Genomic DNA, 20,342 nt, shown 5'->3' with positions numbered 1-20,342 from the left:
GTGTTAATTGAGGCATGTTCATTATGAGAGGCCAAGAGGATGGGAAGGGACTTGAAGTTCTTGATACTCCTGGTGAAATCAGGTATTTAGGAAAGAGATGCAGTTGTGCCATGTGAGCAAGGCCCTGTTCTGTGCAGCTTCAGACAATGCCCTGTGTAAAGCAGCTCTGCACCCACTCACAGACAAAATTCAAGGGACCACTTTGGCCATATCAGCATCATCACAAGGGCTTGAACTTGGTGTTAATTGAGGCATGTTCATTATGAGAGGCCAAGAGGATGGGAAGGGACTTGAAGTTCTTGATACTCCGGTATCTGGTGAAATCAGGTATTTCATGGAATTCCAGAGCAGTTTGGGTTGAAAAGGACCTTAAAACTCTTCCTGTTCCACCCCTGCCATGGGTGGGGACACCTTCCACTGTCCCAGGCTGCTTCAATCCCCAATGTGCAGCCTGGCCTTGGGCACTGCCAGGGATCCAGGGGCAGCCACAGCTGCTCTGGGCACCCTGTGCCAGGGCCTGCCCACCCTGCCAGGGAACAATTCCTGCCCAATATCCCATCCATCCCTGCCCTCTGGCAGTGGGAAGCCATTCCCTGTGTCCTGACCCTCCAGGCCCTTGTGAATTCTCTCTCTCCAAGGTCCTCAATCCAGTCATTGCTATCAAAGAGAATTTAATGCTGGACAGATGCAGAGATGGAGTTTTCAGGTTTTCAGCACAGAGGGACTTTGGACAACAAATATTTGGAGCAAGTCCTGGGCTTTGTTTTGAGCAGAGCCCAAAGCCCCAGATGTGTTTTGCTTGTAAACAGGTAAATAATTGAAGATTACATCTGATGGCTTCTTAAAACACCTCTAACCCTTGCACAGAAGTGCATGCAGAACATGAGTGCAATCCCCAAATGCAGGTTCAGGAATGGAGCAGTAAACCTCCCACAAAGTGGTTGTAAGAAGTCATGAAATCACCTTTTAAATGTGAGGCACAATCCCACAAGTGGGGCCAAACTGCAGCATCTTAAAACCTTCCCCAGTTCACTGCTCCAGCCACATAAATCCAGGCTGCCATTAACTCAAATCCAGGCTCCTATTAACAATCAGACATGCTCCGAAATATGGAAATGGGAAATCTGGGAAATGGGTTCTCCATATTTCTCACTTTCAAATACCTGGGCTGTCTATTTTGTCAGTAAGGTAATAACAACCACATATTTACAAGTAACTACAAAGCAGCCTTTGTGCCACTGCTTATCTGGCTGCAGATTTGTTCTATTTTTATACAGATTTATTTACAAAACAGAGCAAAAGGCAAAGTATAACACCCCCAAAGCTGTCTCCCTACCATAGATACTCTTTATCTACCACTTTTTCTTGCTTTTGTTCCTCCTTGCTCCCGTGGGGCAGCACAAAAGCACTACAGGACCCTGGCGTCCCTCCTCTGCACAAAGAAAGCACAATTTGGGAGGGATGGTTTAATTTTAGTGTTCTTGAGAATCCACACTGGCACCTTCAAAAGCAAGTTAAGACCTATGAAGGGATTTCTTGATGCCAGCTCGTTAAATCAGCAGTCACCCGTGGTATGTGCATGATCCTACTTTCCCACCACATTCCTTCTTCTCTGAGCAGGACACAGCTCATTCCCAGGGCTGGTATTTAGGAAAACGATTGGTAGGAAACAAACACTGCCCTGTCTGCAAGGAGTATGAAAATGCTGAACAAAAATGTTGGGAAGTGAGACTGTTGTCTGGGAATGGCAGAGAGGAGAAACAAAGCAGGAGGGGAGGGGAGGGAAGGCACTAAGCAGGAAATCAATATGTAATTTAAAACTCATTAAGGCAGTCACTTGCTGTAATGCACTGCTACTAACCCTGGTGCTTCCAGACAGGTATGGACTGGCCAAACACAGAAAAATCCCTGAGGTGCAGCATTCCCAGCATAAAATAGCCTTGGGAATGTCACTGTACACAGGGACATTCATGATTTTTTTGGTTTGTGGGGACACCAAGGGAACTTTCATGCTTGTACCCCACTAAGTTGAAAATGTAAATATTTAATACCTGGATGTTAAACCCCCTCTTCCCCCTCCTTCACTGCTCTGGGAAAAGCACTCCTTGGATTCCAGTCTCTGCCTCCAGATTCCCATGGAATGGTTGGTGTTGGAAGGGACATTAAAGCCCATCCCCTTCCACCCCTGCCATGGGAAGGGACACCTTCCACTGGACCAAGTGACATCTCCAAATTAATAACACACAACATTAAATGAGTGACAGACTGGTCTGATTTGAATATACCACAAACCTAAAGACTTTCTACGGAAGAATAAACTTTAATTGGAAAAAGTGTTTTGGTAGACATCTTATTTTATAAAAGGAAAAATAAAAAACAGAGTTTATTTTAAATCTCCACACAAACAGAAGCAATTCTGGATGACCCTGCAAAATATTTGAGATAGATTTTGGTGTATATACAAATATATAGATATATTTATATATCCATGCCTATCTCAGGCACAAGAATTTGTGTAAATGCCCTTTTGTCTTACAGAGGACATTTTATTTCCCCTTAATTTATTGGATATTAGAGGTAACAAACACCATCAAGCCAGAGCAGCTCATTCCTTTTGGAAAATGAGCCAAGCTTGCTGCCACAGGAGCAGGTGGTGTGGAATTCCCTGCTCTGTTCTCATGTGGGGCTGTGTTTTCCTGCAGAATTCCCTTCAGCTGAGCAGTCCCACATCCATTCTTTTGTCAATCTTCAGCACTTTCTCCCCTCATTTTGTGCAGGGGTAATGGAATAGGGAGTGCCTGGGAATGGCAATCCCTGCAGAGGGAGGGAGAGACTCAACAAAAACGCTTGTGAATGCATCTGGAATTTTGCTGGAACTCCAGGACCAAACTCTGACTATCATGTATAAAATGCACATTGAATTCTTCGGCATCCCTGGGGCAGGACTGAAATGGGATCCTGGGCCCAGAGCAGGTGCTGTGCTCTGCGGGAGGCTCCTCCAGGCTTTTCGCTGCTGTCAATATCCTTAGGGCCATGATGTCTTGTAGCTTTATAGAGTTTCCATTCTGGTTTTTTAGCAGTAAAATAGCTTGGATTTTTGTTTTTGGAATCAGGTTTTGAGTGAGAACTTTCTGTGGTTAAAGGTTTTACCAGAGGAATAGGAATTTTCCAGTTCATTGATGGCAAACCACCCCTTTGCGTTCCCCTAGAAGGGCGTTTCACAATTATCGGATCATTAAATATGTCCCTGCTAGTCCCCAGACAGCAGGGAACTATTAAACACTCCAGGACTAAGCTCTGACTTCTGTTTTTTGCAGGATATGAATGATTACTCTCCAGAGTTCAGCCAGAAGCTCTACAGGGGAATGGTTGCTCCTGATGCAGTCAAGGGCACCGTTATCACCACGGTCTCAGCTGAGGATCGGGATCCCCCGGTAAGGAAAAACTTCTCTCAATATTCCATACCCAAGAGGGAGGAAACTCAAACCCTCTGAAATGCCCCTGCTTTCTCATCAACTCAGAGTATGAGGAGCTTCACTCTTGTATTTGTGGGGTGCCTCAGTGTTGGAAGGAATGATGGATCTGACTCCATGTTCTCAGGGCTAATTTATTACTTTATGATACTATTTTGTATTAAAGAATACTAAACTAAACTATACTAAAGAATACAGAAAGGATACTTACAGAAGGCTAAAAAGATAATAATGAAAACTCGTGACTCTCTCCAGAGTCCTGACACAGCTTGGCCCTGATTGGCCAAAGAGTGAAAACAACTCACAGCAGAACCCAATGGAACAATCACCTGTGGGTAAACAATCTCCAAACACATTCCAAAGGAGCAAAACACAGGAGAAGCAAATGAGATAAGAATTGTTTTCCTTTTCTCTGAGGCTTCTCAACTTCCCAGGAGAATAATCCTGGGCAAAGGGATTTTTCCAGAGAATGTGAATGTGACACTTCACAGAGGAGTAACTCCTACCTTTGTTTTGTGTCAGCCTGGCTTTGCAGCTCAGGACAGGCTGCATTTCCAAGGCTGCCTCCTGGAGCTGGAAGACCAATGCTACAGCTCCTGTCTGTCAGGGAGGCTTTAGGAAAGCTCTTTATCCAGCTTCAGAGAATGAGAGGAAGAGGCAGGAAGGGGAGCTGTGCCTGTCTTTGGGGCAGTTCAAGAGGAAAGAAACCACAGTTTGGTGAGGTTGTCACTGTTTGATGTCACAGTCACAGTGCACTTCCCAGCTGAGCCATCCCAGATTGGTGTGGGACTGCAGAGCTCCCCAGCTGCACGTTCCATAGGCAATATTGGAACCCAGGGCATTTGGTTTGGGGATAAAGTTTATTTTTGTCCCTGTTTTTTTCTGCTGCTCCCTAGTGAAGCCCTCGTGTGGCACAACTGGGCACACACCTCTGACTCATTGCCTGTTCTGAAGCTTGATGTCAATTTTTGTCATCAGAGCCTGATGAACATCAGTGACCAGATGATCCTCTGAGGACAGGAAAAGCCAGTGCTGTTCTGCCAGCCAGGTTTAATTTTTAATTGCCAGAGTTTGGCGTAAGAAGGAGAATAATCCTCGGGGGAACAGTTCAGGGGGAATGTGTCCTGCACATTAAAAGCTGATGAAGTGCTTGGACACAAATCAGGTACAGCTTAGCTAAATGTGGCATGATTGGGGCTTGGGCAGCTTTTATTTAACATTAAATAAGCATTGTTGCCTTATAATGAGATATTTTGGGCTCTCTTTGCCCATTCTGATAAAAGCTCCATTTTATAATCACTGTGTCTAAGTTTTAAAGACTAAGAGATCACTGAGGGGAAACAAAATAGTTCTGATTGAGCTAATTTATAATCCTTAGTCCTGTGCAACCAACATTTCCAGTGCAAAGTTATTTCATTTTTCATTTAACAGCTCCAAACCCTACTGAACATTTTGTAACATTTTTGTCACTATCACATGAACACCTGTTGATGTTTATGAAGATTTTAAAATGAAGTTACCTTGAAGCCTCTAATAAATGTGAGGGCCATAAAAGTCAGCCAGCTATGGAGGAAAGCTTGTAAAGGAGGTTTTGAAAGGGGTTTGTTATTTTAAAATAATGGCTGGTAGTTTTGTCCCTCATCTTTTTTATTTTAAAGGTAAAACTACCAGGCATAAATGGCTGTGTTTCTTTTTTTGCCTGAGCCAGTCTGTGCTACTAGAAAAATCTCTATTTATTTGAAGGTGGCTTTGACATTAAATGGTGTCACAAAGTATTTGATATGAATTCACTGGAAATTTGGTTTAAAAGCACACAACCTTTTCTCTCCTCAGCAAGGGAACCTTGCTCTAAATTTGCCTTAAGGGATGGAATATTCTTAGTTATCATCAATACTTTACTTGTGTGGTTTGGGGGTTTTAAACCTGTTGGAATCTTATTTACAGGGTACTAATACATTTATTTTATCAGTTCAGGCAAAGAAATAAGTATCTATTAAAAAATATTTGTAGCTTTAAAGTATGCCTGTTTATAAGATTCCAACTAATTTGAAGTCTCCAGGCTTAACTTTTCCTGTTGTTATTTTGCAAGTAATATATGTAATTCCCATATCCAGAATAAAAGCCCAGCCAGATTTTTCCATCATCTGCAATAAAAGCTTTTCAGACCTAATCAGCTCCTCAGGGACAGCCATTGTTTTCAGCAAATCCCAACATTGTCAAATTAATATGGATGCTGTGAGGATCCAGCTGGAAAGGCCCAGCACCTGTGTGGGATTTCTCTGCAGATAAAGCAAATTTGAATTTTCCCAGGAGCAGAAGAGCAGCTTTGGGGGAAGGAGGAGGAGCTGGGAATGGTGGCAGTGGAAGTGGGCTCTCCATTTCAACAAACAGGTGTTAATTTAGGTGAAGCACAAGAGGGTGAAAGATACCTGGGACATTGTTTTCCATCTGTATTTCCTAAATTATTTAGGAATTTATAGCATATAGGGGTAAGAGTGGGCTTTTACTATTAAATGAATCCAACAGAACTTCATTTATTGGAGATGAAAGCATCTCTTGGTTGTATTTTAAAAAATCCTCCCATCAAACCTTTACACACTGAGTTATTTACAACTCTGTGTATCTTCCATGTTGGAATGTGTATCTATATGAACAAATCTGAGGGTGAAAATGTGAGATTTTCGTAATTTAACTAGTGCCTAAAACCTTAGGCTATCGTTAGAATGTACTGTTGATAAGAATATGGGTTTTGCTGCAAAAACCCCATAAATTTCTGACTATTATGAAGAGTTGCTCAGTTAAAACACAAATAATTTGTGCCAGAGTCAAGCACTTCCTCTGAGATACTTTGTAATGTTTTTATTTCGACCTGTAGATTTCAAAGTGGTCAAAACCTCTTGGCCTGAAGGCATCAGAGACCTCAGATAGTTATTCTTCAGGTCCTTGGTGAAATGTCAATTAAAACATAAAACCCAGAGCTTTTCTCTAAAGGCCACAGCAAAATTTGCAGGGCTGTTTTGAGTAAATGTCACTTTAAATTCTTACCAGTTGCTCCCTTCTTTTCTAGTTTTAATTCTCTTTATTTGCAGTGACTGAGAATGTAAATTATGTTTTAATAGCTACTTTTACATGTGTTATAAATTTGAAACACCCTTCTGGTCATTGAAATTTGAGGAGTTTTGCCTGAAAACTTTGTTTCCATGAAATCTGGTGAACCAACATTTCGTCCTTTGGTTGTTTGGAACAACCAACACTATATTTTTTTACATTTTTAAAGTAGTAACAATTTATATAAATACATAAATAATTTTTCAAGTTACTTGGTGCATCCTCAAGTTGCTCACCCTGCCTTTCCCAGAGGAGCTTCTACCTAATTCCAGGTATAAGCAGGAAATATTAAACAAAAAGCAAGAGAACCAGACCAGAGGGAATGATGAGGACAAAGTAGAGCCATGGCTGCCAAGGAAAAGCTTGAAAACAGCTTCAGTTCTTTCTAAATCACTGCTAAACCTTATAAGAATAAAAAGCCTTGATTTTAAGCACATTGTAACTGGAATTGTTGAGGCAGCTGAGCATTTTTTCCATTGAGCAATCCCTTTAATTGTGAGTTCTCCCTCACACATCAGCTTGAGCTTCCTTTCCAGAGGTGGTGTCCAGCTGCAGCTTAAGGAATTTTCCATTTATTGGGGTTTATTAGTCCCTTGAAGTGGGTAAGTTTAGGCTGTTGGATACTGTGAGCAGAACAAGTGGTGACCCTGTGCAGGGAAGCTCTGCCTGCAAAACACCCCTGGAATTCAGGTGTGCAGGAGCACCCACATAGCCTTGGCTGGATTTGTGCTCCCAGAGCAATCCCCAGCTGGCTTTGCCTGGCTGCCCACAGTGGGAACAGAAATGGGATAAAACTGAGACACAGAGAACTGGGGGAGGTGTCCCTGCTTGTGGGAGGGGTTGAAAGAAGATGATCTTCAAGAGAGCTGCTCCATGCCTCTGCTCATCCTAGTGCCTCCCCTGGGCTCTTTCCAACAATTCCATGACCTTTCTACCTTGGAGGCACCAGAACTGTGTACAGAATTTCAGGTGGGGTCTCACCTGGGCAGAGTAAAGGGGGAGAAGCACCTCTGTGAAAATATTTCCTTTCAAGTCCTGCTTTGCTTTAGTTAACACAAATGTGCTCAGATTTGGGTTCTCTTAGATATTTCCCAGCCCTTTCAGGGAAAGATTCCAAAGCCTGGACAAAGCCAGTACCTGGCTCAGTCACCTGCACTTCTGGATGCTCCTGGCACAGGCTTCAGTCTCCCAGGCAGCACCTACTGCCAGCCATCTCTTTTTTGGGCATTTAGATCATCCTTTGTAGCTGAAAAAATCGTCAGCCTGGATTAGTGTTGGATAAATCCCTTGGAGACAAGGAGAGTTTTCTTCCTGGTGAACATTTTATACCTCACTGAAGTGCCCTGGTAATGAGAGATAAAAAAATGGTTCTGAGTGATCTCAAAGCTCTTAATCCTCCAAAAATGTGGGCAGGAGAGCACCAGGAGGTGTTTGATAAATGCTCAGTTTATTTATCGGAGGGGATTCCCAGGACTGACATAAAAAGAAGTGTTTGTTTTCTTGTATATCCCTTTTTTGATATGGGTTATCACTGTAAAACCTGGGATATTTGTGCCATGGGCAATTCCCTTCCATATCCTGCCTTTTTTTTTTTATTGGAAATGTTAATAGAAACAGATGCAGAACACTAATTTCAATGAGCAGCAGCTTCCAGAGCTCCAGAACATCCCATTTAATGCTTTATCCATTCTCCTAGCACCTCCTGAGGCTTTCCTTCAGTGGAGCCCTTTTGTCAAATTGGGAGTAATTGTCCTTTTTGTCTTCCATGCACTCACTAAAAGTAACAGGCTATGAGATATTCAATTAAAGATTTCATAGCATTTTAATTGGAGGTAAAACCATTTTCAGGCTGGCCAGACCTTGATCTTTTAAAAGCTCTTCCTGTGGAATTTCAGTGGTTGCTGGAGATCATGATATGGGACACATGCTGCAAATTCCAGGAGTTCCTCAAGTAATTTTATCTCAAGGCTTTAAAAGTTGATGGAGTTTTATGTGTTCAGCCTGTAAATTCAGAATTTCCAGCTTTAGCAATTCAGAATTTCAGGCCCTCTTGTTGTGTTACCTACTAAAGAGTAAAATCCTTCAAATTTTAGGGTTTATATTAATGAAATTAAGGTGAATTTACACAAGTGCACTATTCACAACCCTGAACTGGTGTAAGACCCACCAAACTCATCCACCTACCCTGGCTGTCCCATCTTCCATGGTTGCTTTGAGTAAGTTGCAAAAACCTGTAAATCTGGGGGATTTAGCACTGCTTTCTAATTTTCTTCTGTGGAACTAGCTTTACAAAACTGTCCTTATTGAACTCCTTATTATACAAATTACTCAGATTTGAGTTGAAATCTACATATGGAGATAATATATGGAGGTTTATCTGGGAAGTAACTCTGTGTTCATGATGCTGCCATTCCATACTGGTCCTTAGGGATGAAATCCAGGCACAATTGGAATCTTTACCTGTCAACTTCAAATGAAAGCAAAGTCCATTTTTCCCCATTCTTTCCTGGGCCAAGAAATTTTGTGTCTGTTACCAGTTTGAATCCCAGAGTGATTTAGGTTGGGAGGGACCTTAAAGGTCCCTCATCCAGTGCCACCCCATCCCATGGGCAGGGGCACCTTCCACTATCCCAGGCTGCTCCAAACCCTGTCCAACCTGACCTTGGACACTTCCAGGGATCCAGGGGCAGCCACAGCTGTGCCAGGGCCTGCCCACCCTGCCAGGGAACAATTCCTAATTCCCAATATCCCATCTGCCCACCCTGCCAGGGAACAATTCCTTCCCAATATCCCATCCATCCCTGCCCTCTGGCACTGAGAAGCCATTCCCTGTGTCCTGTCCCTCCATCCCTTGTTCCCAGTCCTTCAGCTCTCCTGGAGCCCCTTTAGGCACTGGAAGAAGCCTTAAGGTCTCCCTGGAGACCTCCAGACTGGACATTCCCGTTCCTTCCCAATATCCCATCCATCCCTGCCCTCTGGCACTGAGAAGCCATTCCCTGTGTCCTGTCCCTCCATCCCTTGTTCCCAGTCCTTCAGCTCTCCTGGAGCCCCTTCAGGCCCTGGCAGGGGCTCTGAGCTCTGCCTGGAGACCTCCAGACTGGACAATCCCAGTTGTCTCCTCCTGTCTTCCTAGGAGAGGTGTTCCAGTCTTCCTCTCCTGGAGAGTAGAAGTAACAATTCCTAGCTCTTCTTGAGCTGCTTGCAGAAACACACATGAAAACCTCCAACAATCCTGGTGTTTCCCTTTCCCCCATTTTCTCTGGCTTTATTCCATTACAATTTTTCTTCTGGGAGTTATCTGGACAGGCCCCTTTTCCAGGGACAGCCTCACCAATACTGGGACGTGTTTGTAGCTGTCACCTGTGTCAGAAATAAATAGCATTTTCCCTGAGCAAATGGAATTTTAAGGAATCATGGAAGAACTATTTGGAGCTGTATGAGCTTTTTTTTAAAGTTTTATGTTAGTCCTGAATCTCAGGGAGACTTTGGTTGGAGAGAATGAATGCGGTTCCTGCCAAGCACAATCCTTGCTCTGTGGTTTATTTGGGAATATTATCAGCTGGATTCAAGTTTTGCTGCAGACATAATAATGCATCTAAATTAATTTAGAGCAGAGGCGAAAGATGATTAATATTTCAGATAATTAAAACTTGCTTCTAAATAGATTTCCCTGGGAAATCTCTCTGGAGATTTTTCTAATTATGTCAGTGCCAAAATGCCATAAATAAAAAATAAATCCTGGTTTTGTTATTTTTCTGAAGTGACACGAGCAAAGTGTACTTGATAATCACATCAGGAACAACAATAACCTGATGAGATTTTTGTTTATTTAATCACAAATTACCTGGTGTGAGGAGCTTTAATGATGATGAGGATTCTTAGTCTTCCAAGCAAGTTTAAGGCCATTACTCCGAGCCCAAATAGCCTGGATTTCAGCAGGTAATTTGCTCTTAATTATAACATTGAAGAAAAATGACTGAAGCAGGGAATGCCAGGGGGAAAGTTGATAATGAACTCTGCTATTCCATGATCCCAGAAATTTCTCACTTTTTCCAGGATTTGCCCTCTTTAGCATGTGTGAAGTGCTTTTAACTATGAACACAATCATTTATTAATTTGCTAACCACTCAAACATGCCTGGCAGACCCATTTGGGATGATTAAAGTTGCTGATGGCCTCATAAACCCTGCCTAGGCTGGAATTCCTTGGAGAGCTCCAAGAGGCAACACTCAAATGACTTCTGTTGGATCAGCAAAACATTGATAGCATTTAGCGAGCTCAAATCACTTTTGTAGCCATTTCCATTGCTGTTTACAAAAGGAAATGTTCTGTTTCCATGTAGTTTGTGGCTGGCATGGGACATGGAATATATTCCCAATCCCAACAAAGCACATTATTGAATACAGGTAAAAATCAGCCATCCACCATTAATGATGTTTTGGCTGTTTAAACACAACATAAAGGTCAAAACCTGATCTGAGCTTGAGACTCAGAGGTGTTCAGAAAATTAGATTGTGCTGTTGCTAGGACAGAAGTGTTTCTCTGAATCTACTCGCAAATATATTTAGGAAATAATTTAGTTGGAATTTTGTGAAATGTCCCAAATCTCTGTGTATCCAGACTTCAGCATGCTGGAAAACCATTATTCAGACATTAGTGTGCAAAGAGGGAATCTGTGCTAGACCCCCTAGTGTGGATGAAGAAGCAGATGAGACATCCTACAAGAAGGTGGGAGAAGTCTTCCCTGTGCAAAGTCTGGTTCTCATGAGGGCCTTCAGCCTACCAGCTGTCTGCTGGAAATGAAACCCTGCAGAGACAAAACCCTGCAGGAGACACAGAGAGAAAACATCCAGGAGATCCAGTTCCCTGGAGTCTGCGGAAAGAAAAGGGCCAAAGCCCAGCTAGAACTTCTCTGGCTACATCCATAAAAGACAATAAAAAATGTTTCTGTAAATGTATCAGCAGCAAGAAGTGTGCTAAGGACAATTTCCATCATTTATTTGATGCCAGCAGCCCCAGGGCAGTGCCCATCCCCCTGTGCTGGCACCTCAGATCCTGGGGTCACTTCTGGACTCCTCCTGGCCAGAGAGCCCTAGAGGGGCTGGAGCGTGTCCAGGGAAGGGAACGGAGCTGGGAAGGGGCTGAGGGAGCTGGGAAGGGGCTGAGCCTGGAGAAAAGGAGGCTCAGGGGGGACCTTGTGGCTCTGCACAACTCCCTGCCAGGAGGGGACAGCCAGGGGGGGTCGGGCTGTGCTGCCAGGGAACAGGGACAGGACAAGGGGAAAGGGCCTCAGGCTGGGCCAGGGGAGGCTCAGCTTGGACAGCAGCAGGAATTTCTGCATGGAAAGGCTGCTCAGGCCTTGGCAGGGGCTGCCCAGGGAGCTTTGCAGTGCCCATCCCTGGAGGTGTTCAATAAAGACATGGCTGGTGGGACATGGGGACACTTTGTGACACACCCAGGGGTGCCTGGGCTTGGTTCTTGCCACCAAAGCAGGGTCTGAACTGTGAGGAGCATTCCTTATGGAACTGTTTAAAATCCATCTGCAAAACAGCATTTTCTTTAACCACTAAGTGTCTTAAACTTTAAATTAGCTTTTTACCAAGTCCAAATATTTCTGAAAGGTATTTTAACCAGCCTTAAGCCATGCCCATCTTGTGTTTAAAAATTTCAGTTTTTATAAAACACTTCTGGGTTTAAGTAGGTGGGGTTTCAGCCCTTTTCTTTCCAAACCTCTGGTGATTTTTCCTCCTGGACCTCTCAGGTGTCATGGAAGGTATTTAGGGGGGATTGAAGGGGTTGCTCAGGTTTGAGGAAGACAAACAGCAAGTTTTACTTGTGATAGCTTTTCCAATGTTACATTTTAGTCCTTCAGGAGGTGTGTAAACCCCTAAAAATACCCAATTTGCCTCTTTTTGCATTCCAGGGCACCCCAGCAAGTCGGGTTCGCTACAAGGTGGACGTTGTCCAGTTTCCCTACAGTGCCAGCATTTTTGACGTGGAGGAAAACTCTGGACGTGTCGTCACCCGAGTGAACCTCAATGAAGAGCCCAGCACAGTGTTCAAGGTACAAATTCAGCTGCAGTGCCACAAAATGTTCCCTGGATTTGCTGGGATTCCTTTCACCATCGTGGTTCTCCTTTGTTTTTCTTGTTGCATAGAATAATTCCAGAATCATTAAGGTTGGAAAAGACCTCCAATATCAAATCCAACCTTTCATCGGGTTTCCGTGCAAAATTTCAATTCTGTTTGTTCCTTTGTTTCCATCTTTTTCTCCAGGCATGTGTTTTGCGCCTTTGTGATTTCAGGGATGTCTTGAAGGGATGTGGTTGCACCTGTTGGGAGGGTGGGGAAAACAAGGAGGTAGCTTGGGGAACCCTCATTTTTCCCAAGTTCACTTTCAACAGGGCTTTTGGAGAGAATTTGGGGAGAACTTTCTAGGAAGAGCTAGATGTCTTGTAAATGAAGTTACTGCACAGCTGGGTAGTTCAGGAGTTCCTGTTCACAAGTGTTTTAATGTAAAAACATTGGTTTTAAGGAAACCTAAATTCCTATTTTGTTGTCACTGGTCCTAAACAGTCTGGAGTGAATTAGTGTGGATTAAGGTATAATTTTAACCTGAATCAGTAGAACACCTGCCCTTTAAGATCCCTGAAGGGAGGAGGTAGTAAAAAATGAAAACAGAAGTGGGTCAGTAGGGGAAAAAAAAATCCATAATATCTTTGGTTTGGTGTAATTTCCATACTTGGAAACTTCCTTACACTCATTAAAGTGTTTTTTTCTTCTTTCAGTTATTTATTTCTGAAATGAGGGTTAAAGAGAGGTTTATTTGCTCACCTTCCACTATGAGGAATAAAGCTGTCCACTGTTTTCCACTCCTGAGTGTCCCATCAAGGGCTACTTGAGCTGGAGCAGTTCCTGGCTTAGGACAGTGCTAGTTTAAATCCTTTTAAGTTTCTAAATAATATAATAAAACCCAAGGGGGAAGAGGATTTTTCTTGCTTAACATCACCAGAGTGGAACTTTTCTGTTGCTGCACTTGCTGGTTTTACTTCTTAGTACTTTAAGGGACTGTTTTCCAAAACTGGGATGTATTCCACACTGTTTCATATTAGGGCAGTAAACGGGCTATTCAGCAGGGAATTACTTTTCAGAAAATGTGGATTCTTTGGAAAAAAGCACAGAGAAGACTCCAGAAATCAGTGATGGGAACACTTGGAGTTGGTATTTGCTTCAAGATCACTGGGCTTGTGACTACTGCTGAATCCTCTGGGAATTTTTCCAGTCATTATTTATGGAATGGATAATTTCTGCAATTATATGTTGCACTGGTGACTTTCCTGATATACTGGCTGGGAAAAAAAAGGATTATTCTGGAATTGCTTGGACTGGCAGAAATTAATTGAAAATGTTCTGCTAGAATGAGGTGCAGACCTGCCTCATGTAGCAACCTCCAGAAATAAGGAAAAAATTTAGGGAGAAAACTGGAAAAATGCTCATTGCTCCATCTTCAGTGGGCTGGAGTCCACACACAAGCACATTTCATGTGAAAGCTAAAAACAAATGAACCTGCTGTGGCAGCACAAAATCACAGATTAAATCAACAAATAGACATGAGAAAAGATTTTTAAAAATAAAAATATTTATAATAGGCCTCATTTAAGAGAAGGTAATTTGGTCTTGTCCTTGTTTGAGCTTAGAGCATCTCTTTTCTGCTGAGGACTTTTTGGAGGGGGGTGGGAAGTAATGTTATTTTTTTTGTTCTAACGTGACTCTTGGTTCTAGATATTAATGTCAGCAACACCAGGGCTTTTCCTGTTTATTTTATTGGGAGTTAGAGAATCCCAGAATCATTGAGGTTGGAAAAGCCCTCCAGGATCATCGAGTCCAACCTGTGACCAATCCCCACCAGAGCGCTGAGTGCCACATCCAGCGGTTTGACTTGCAGCAAAAGAAAATCACAGAGTGCCACATCCAGCGGTTTCTTGGACACCTCCAGGGATGAGGACTCCACACTTCCCTGAGCAGCCTATTCCAATATTTAACAACCCTTTCCAGGAATAAAATTCCTCCAGTTGACTGTGTTTCTGTAAATTTTCCAGCAGAGGTTCAACCTGGGGATGGCTGTCACCTTTTCCCTCCGTGTTTTGTTCTTCCGCCGCGTGTGACTTGCAGCAAAAGGAAATCACCTCTGATTTTTTAGACCCTGCAAGTACCAGAATTGCTGGAAGTCAGGATGAAAAATGTTCTTTTGTGTAGTCAGAGCCTGATTTTCTGTGTTGTTTGTAGCTGGTGGTCATTGCCTACGATGATGGGGACCCAGTGAAGTTCAACACCACCACGGTGGAAATTGCGGTGCTGCAGCCCTCAGTCATCCCACGCTTCACACAGGATGAATACAGGTAAAGAGCTCATTCTTTCACCCTACAACTGGTATTTTTAAAGTCAAAATGAAGTCCTGCTTGAAGGCTAGTCTGAAACAGAGCTACAAAAATACTCTGTTGTGGTGGAATTTTACGGTCTGAGCAGGTTGTCACCAGTTGGAAAGATCTGGGCTGATGGTGATGGTGAGGGAAAGTTTGCTTGAAATTTTCCTTGCAGAAGTTGTTGAAAATGTCAGTCATTTGGATAAACAAATTTCATGTACAGGGCTGGGATCACCAGGGCTCTAAGTTAAGTTTCCTGGAGTGTGTTTTGACCCTCTACACCATTTTTGTGAGGCATTTTTTGATCCTCTACACCATTTTTGTGAGGCGTGGGAGAACTCAGACTTGACCTCTTCAATGTTAGAAGCGCAGGTGATGTTTATTATCACCACAGAGACATGATTTCATAAATTTACCCTCTGACAATTCAATACCATCGACCTCCGTGTCTTAAAATTGATCAAAAGCAAACCAAAAAGTGGGCTGATTAATTTGTTAAATTTTGTAGCAGAGAATGTGTTAATGAATTTGACATCAATACAATAACAGGAAGTGATAAGATCAGGGCAAGAAGCTTTAAGATATCAAGAAGTTGCAATGTGTTCTCTGTATGCCACTGTAGTGATATAATCAGCAGCAGAATGTAGTGGGGTTTGTACAGATATTTCCAAATCCGAGGACTGCAGGGAATCAGAAAGCAGAAATTGAACATAAATGATCTTCAGTAAGCCTTAAAGGATGGGCTTGTTCAGCTATTTAAAGGAGTTTAGACAAAAATTCATTATCTGCGCTGTATTTGTCCTCATGATTGGAGTATTAGCGTATTTCCCACTTAAAGAAATGAAAAACAGCAAAAACATGCTTCTCTTCTCCTAATTTTGTATTTAACTTGGAACAAATGTGAAATCTGAAGGACCAGTGCAAAATAACAAACTTTTCATTTGATAATAATCCTTTGCTGAAGGATTTTTCTCAAGAGAGAAATTGTTCCTCCTGCTCCTTGCAGTTCCTTAGGTATCTCCAGAGGTGTGCAGTGTTTGCTGCATTACTTTGGGCAATGTAGCAAATAAAAACATGTCCATTTGGGACTGGAATTTCAGATTAGGGCACGCAGGTGTCTGTTGGAGCAAACTTGCTGTGGAGCAAGTCCAGAGAGGGCTCAGAAATTGCTGAGGGGACTGGAGCAGCTTCCCTCTGGAGCCAGGCTGGGAGAGCTGGGAATGCTCAGCCTGGAGAAGGGAAGGGTGTGTGGAGACCTCACAGCTCCTTCCAGGGTCTGAAGGGACGCAGGGGAGCTGGAGAGGGACCCTGCAACAGGAACTGGAGGGACAGGACACAGGGAATGGGTTCAGATTGACAGAGGGCAAGGATAGATGGGATATTAGGCAAGCCCTGGCACAGGGTGCCCAGAGCAGCTGTGGCTGCCCCTGCATCCCTGGCAGTGCCCAAGGCCAGGCTGGACATTGGGGCTTGGAGCAGCCTGGGACGGTGGCAGGTGTCCCTGCTCATGGCAGGGGTGGCACTGGATGGGCTTTGAGGTCCCTTCTAACCCAAACCACTCTGGGGTTGTGGGATTCCTGAGCTTGGCTTGAGCTCCAGTTTTATCCCAGGAGCTGGGAATGTTTTTTCACTACAGTGAAGAACTCTTGCAGTGCAAAGTGACTTGTAGCCCATAATACCTTTTGATGACAATACCTGAATAAGTCAGGTTATCTTTGTGTCCCTGTGAACTCTTCAGGATTATCTGGACAGCCTGGTTTCCCTTTCCAAAGCACAGCTCCATTCCTGGGAAGTTCTTTGCACAGTGCTAAGAAGCTCTTAAAATCTTTTGGGGAGAGCAAAGGCAGTTATTTATTTTCCTCAATGTCAAAAATGAAATTAAAACAACCCCAGAAGTTTCTGATTCAGCTCTGAGACTCTCAGATATTCGGGAGCAGGACTAGTGTTGATTCCTAAGGTTCTCAGGGACTGCCACACTCTGCAGGCTGTGCTTTGTGTTTGGTTTGTTGACAGTGATGCCAGCTGGAACTGGCAGGTGTCACAGGACCTCATTTTCCAGTGACATGGGATATCTTTAGGGTGGAAGGCAGCACAGAGCAGTGGTGCCCCTTGCAAAATGAAAAACTGCTGGATGTGGGTGCTTGAATTTCAGATGGATTGAGAATTATTGGCTTTAGAGTGGATTAGTATTGATCTTTGCTTGTCTAATTATCATAATCTGGGTGATTCCAGTGCTGTTCTTGAGCTGGTTTACAAACTTCCTTCCTGTGTATTTAGGGAAAGGTCAGAGTTGAACAGTTTTACAGCATAAAGCTGCAGCCTATGCTACAAAATCAAAAATAAATACAAAATAGAGAGAGAGCAGATGGCATGAGCAGAAAGGGAGATGAAAGTGCCACTCTGCCTTGAGCTGACCTGCAGAGCCTGGCAGTTCTGCCAAAGGAACACCAGCACTGCTTGGAGCCCTCTTCACACCCAGGGAGACTTTGATTGATCATTATCCGTGTTCAGAGTGACTTCCAGAGGAGACACCAGTCAAATGGATGAAGGCAGAGTGGTATTTATTCACTGGCTCTCCCTCTGCATTATTGCATCATTTAGGGCAAATTAATTGGTCTCTTTCCCCCCCACCTTCTTTGTTTGGATTGTAAATTATTCTGGAGACTTCTAAACACTGCTGTGCTCACCATATTGAACAGCAAAGGGCAGCTGAGGGCTCTGAGATCCAGAAAATATGGAATGGAGCAGTTGATTTATGATAATGGAGAATAAAATATAGTTCCTTCCTAATGACTGTGAGAGATCCCCCCCTAAAGTCCATCAGAGGGGATCTTCTGCATCCTTGGCTCCTCTGGAGGGGGTCTGACAAGAGGAGGCCAGATGGGATTTGGGATGTTTCTCACTCCCTCCCTCTGAGATGGTTTACTCCCTCTGAGAATCAAAGCAGCAGTGGGGCAATCTTCTCACTCTCTTCAGCTGCCTGGAAAAAGGTTGGAGCCAGGGTGGGGTCGGGCTGTGCTGCCAGGGAACGGGGACAGGACAAGGGGAAAGGGCCTCAAGCTGGGCCAGGGGAGGCTCAGCTTGGACAGCAGCAGGAATTTCTGCATGGAAAGGCTGCTCAGGCCTTGGCAGGGGCTGCCCAGGGCAAGGGTGGCGTCACCACCCTTGGAAGAGCTCACACGAATGTGGATGTGGCACTTGGGGACGTGGTTCATGGTGAACAGGACGCTGCTGGGTTCCCAGCTGGACACGATGGCCTTTGAGGGCTTTTCCAGCCCTAATGACTCTGTGGTCAGCCGTCTATGGTGCCAGTGCTCCAGCTGGATCTTCCCAGGAGCCCAGGAGCTGAGCTGCATTAGCAGTGTGGGTCCTTGTCTGTCCTTGCCATGGATGTTAAGGATGACTGAGAGAGCTGATGGCAGCAGTGCCTGACAAACAAAGTGGTTTCCAAGCCAGGCATTGTCCCACAAAAACACAGTGCAGTGAAAGGAGGCAAAAATCCCAAAGAATCAAAGTGCTGGGGCATGTGGATATTTAGTTGGAGATGGCTGGACCACCTCAGAGCCCAGCTGACCTTTGGTGCCAGGGAAGGACAGAGCTGATGCTGCTTTTGTCACCACATCTCCCTCAGGGTGTTGGCTGTCAGATTCCAGGGGGTTCCTACAGAACTGGTGGAAGACATGGACATGTCCAGTGTCTCCATCTCCTGTGATAGCCTGGAGAGTGGGTTGGTGAGGACAGGGAGATTTTCTACAACCTTGCCCCAAACAGGGTGAGACAATTCACACAGTTTATTAAATGTTTGTTATGCTGGCTTTGATCTCATCCTGATTTGTGCCAGCAAAATTGTGTCTGGATAAAAAAAAAAAAAGAATTCCAGAGTGGTTTGGACTGGGAGAGACCTTAAAGTTCATCTCATTCCACCCCTGCCATGGGCAGGGCCACCTCCCACTATCCCAGGTTGCTCCAAGCCCTGTCCAGCATCCCTTGGATACTTCCAGCCACAGCTCCTCTGGGCAACCAAAAAAAGAAGGTTAAAACCCAATAAACCAAATAAATCAATTTTTTGAGAAAATCAAATCTGCCATACAGAGCCCCTTTCCCAAGCTCCTCTTTCTCTTGTCCTGACTTCACCCAGATCACCTCTGGATCAAGGATTTCATCCAGAACTTTCCATTACTTCGCAACAACTTATAGCAGCATTTTCATTTCTTAATTAACAGATATTAATTAGTAGTGCTATGAAACAGTGGAGACCAGATGTAACTGGAACCTCAGATGAATATAAAGAGGTATTTTTAGCAAGCCTCTCCTCTTTATGAGCACGTCCTCAATTTAAAACAGTAAAAGTTGAAAGGGATTTGGGGTCTTTTTGGTGTTGTGTTAATTAATAAATTCCACATCCTCTGCAAGGGGAAGGTCATTGCTCATAGCTGGAGCGGGGAGTGGAATGGGAACCAGGAGCAGCATCATTGCTTCCTAATTAGTGCCTGTGGGCACATTAACCAGGTGTTCAGTCGTTCCAGAACAGGAAAAATGGGGAATTTTGCAAACTTACAGCTTCTGTTAGTGTTGCATTACAGCTCCCCAGCCTGTCAGAAAAGATGTGTCCAGTTGCCCAGCAATCTGAAGTTTTATGGGGAAATATGGGAAGCTGTGAATTCCAGGCTGTAACTCGATGTAAGTGTAGTGTGGCATTTTATTTAATTTTATTTCTCTCTCAGCACCAGCACTGCTGTGGAAATGTGTTCTGCCTAAAAAGGGAGATCTGGGGACACGTGGAGCTCGCTCTCCCTTGGTGGAAGAGCCATCACAATTAAATCCTTCAATATTGGACTCAAACACCATCCAAGCAAAAGGATTTCACAAAACAAAATCATGGAGCTGTATCAGGAGTCAATTATTCCAAGAGATTTTTCCCAGTTCTCTGGTTTCCTGCTGTTCACTCAGTTTTCCTCATAGGGAAATAGGGAATGGGGAACCCTGCACAGTGACAGTGAGGGTAGGGAGATGGCATGTCATGGTTGGAATTTTTAATTTGGTGCTTGCTTCAGAAAGGTGGAAAAAGCATCCACGGTTGGAGCTCAGGAATTGGAAAGGGTATTTTCAAACTTGGAAGGTCATTTCCAACTTGGGATATTCCATGGTTCTCAGTATCTGTGAATGGCTGAGGCCTTGATGAATCAGAGAATTCCAGAATGGTTTTGGCTGGAAGGGACCTTAAATCCCATCCAGTGTCACCCCTGCCATGGCAGGGACACCTTCCACTGTCCCAAACTGCTCCAAGCCCCATCCAACCTGGCCTTGGGCACTGCCAGGATATCAATTCCACCTTAGA

General features: G+C 43.9%; 1 protein-coding gene across 4 annotated transcripts in view; it reads left to right on the top strand.

The window, feature by feature from the left end:
- The window catches only part of PCDH15 (protocadherin related 15), a 258,742-nt gene that overhangs the window by 172,138 nt on the left and 66,262 nt on the right, over nucleotides 1-20,342 (top strand). For all 4 annotated transcript variants that reach the window (XM_041474168.1, XM_041474178.1, XM_041474192.1 and 1 more), the window contains exons 20-22: nucleotides 3,318-3,434; nucleotides 12,505-12,645; nucleotides 14,868-14,980. In XM_041474168.1, coding sequence (XP_041330102.1) covers nucleotides 3,318-3,434; nucleotides 12,505-12,645; nucleotides 14,868-14,980 — 371 coding nt within the window. The remainder of the gene's footprint in view (nucleotides 1-3,317; nucleotides 3,435-12,504; nucleotides 12,646-14,867; nucleotides 14,981-20,342) is intronic.

The sequence above is a fragment of the Pyrgilauda ruficollis genome, unplaced genomic scaffold (genome assembly GCF_017590135.1).
Source record: "Pyrgilauda ruficollis isolate IOZ18807 unplaced genomic scaffold, ASM1759013v1 scaffold11, whole genome shotgun sequence".
Taxonomy (NCBI): Eukaryota; Metazoa; Chordata; class Aves; order Passeriformes; family Passeridae; genus Pyrgilauda; species Pyrgilauda ruficollis.
The sequence above is the reverse complement of the archived record's forward strand: the minus strand, read 5'-3'. Positions and strand labels throughout refer to the sequence as shown.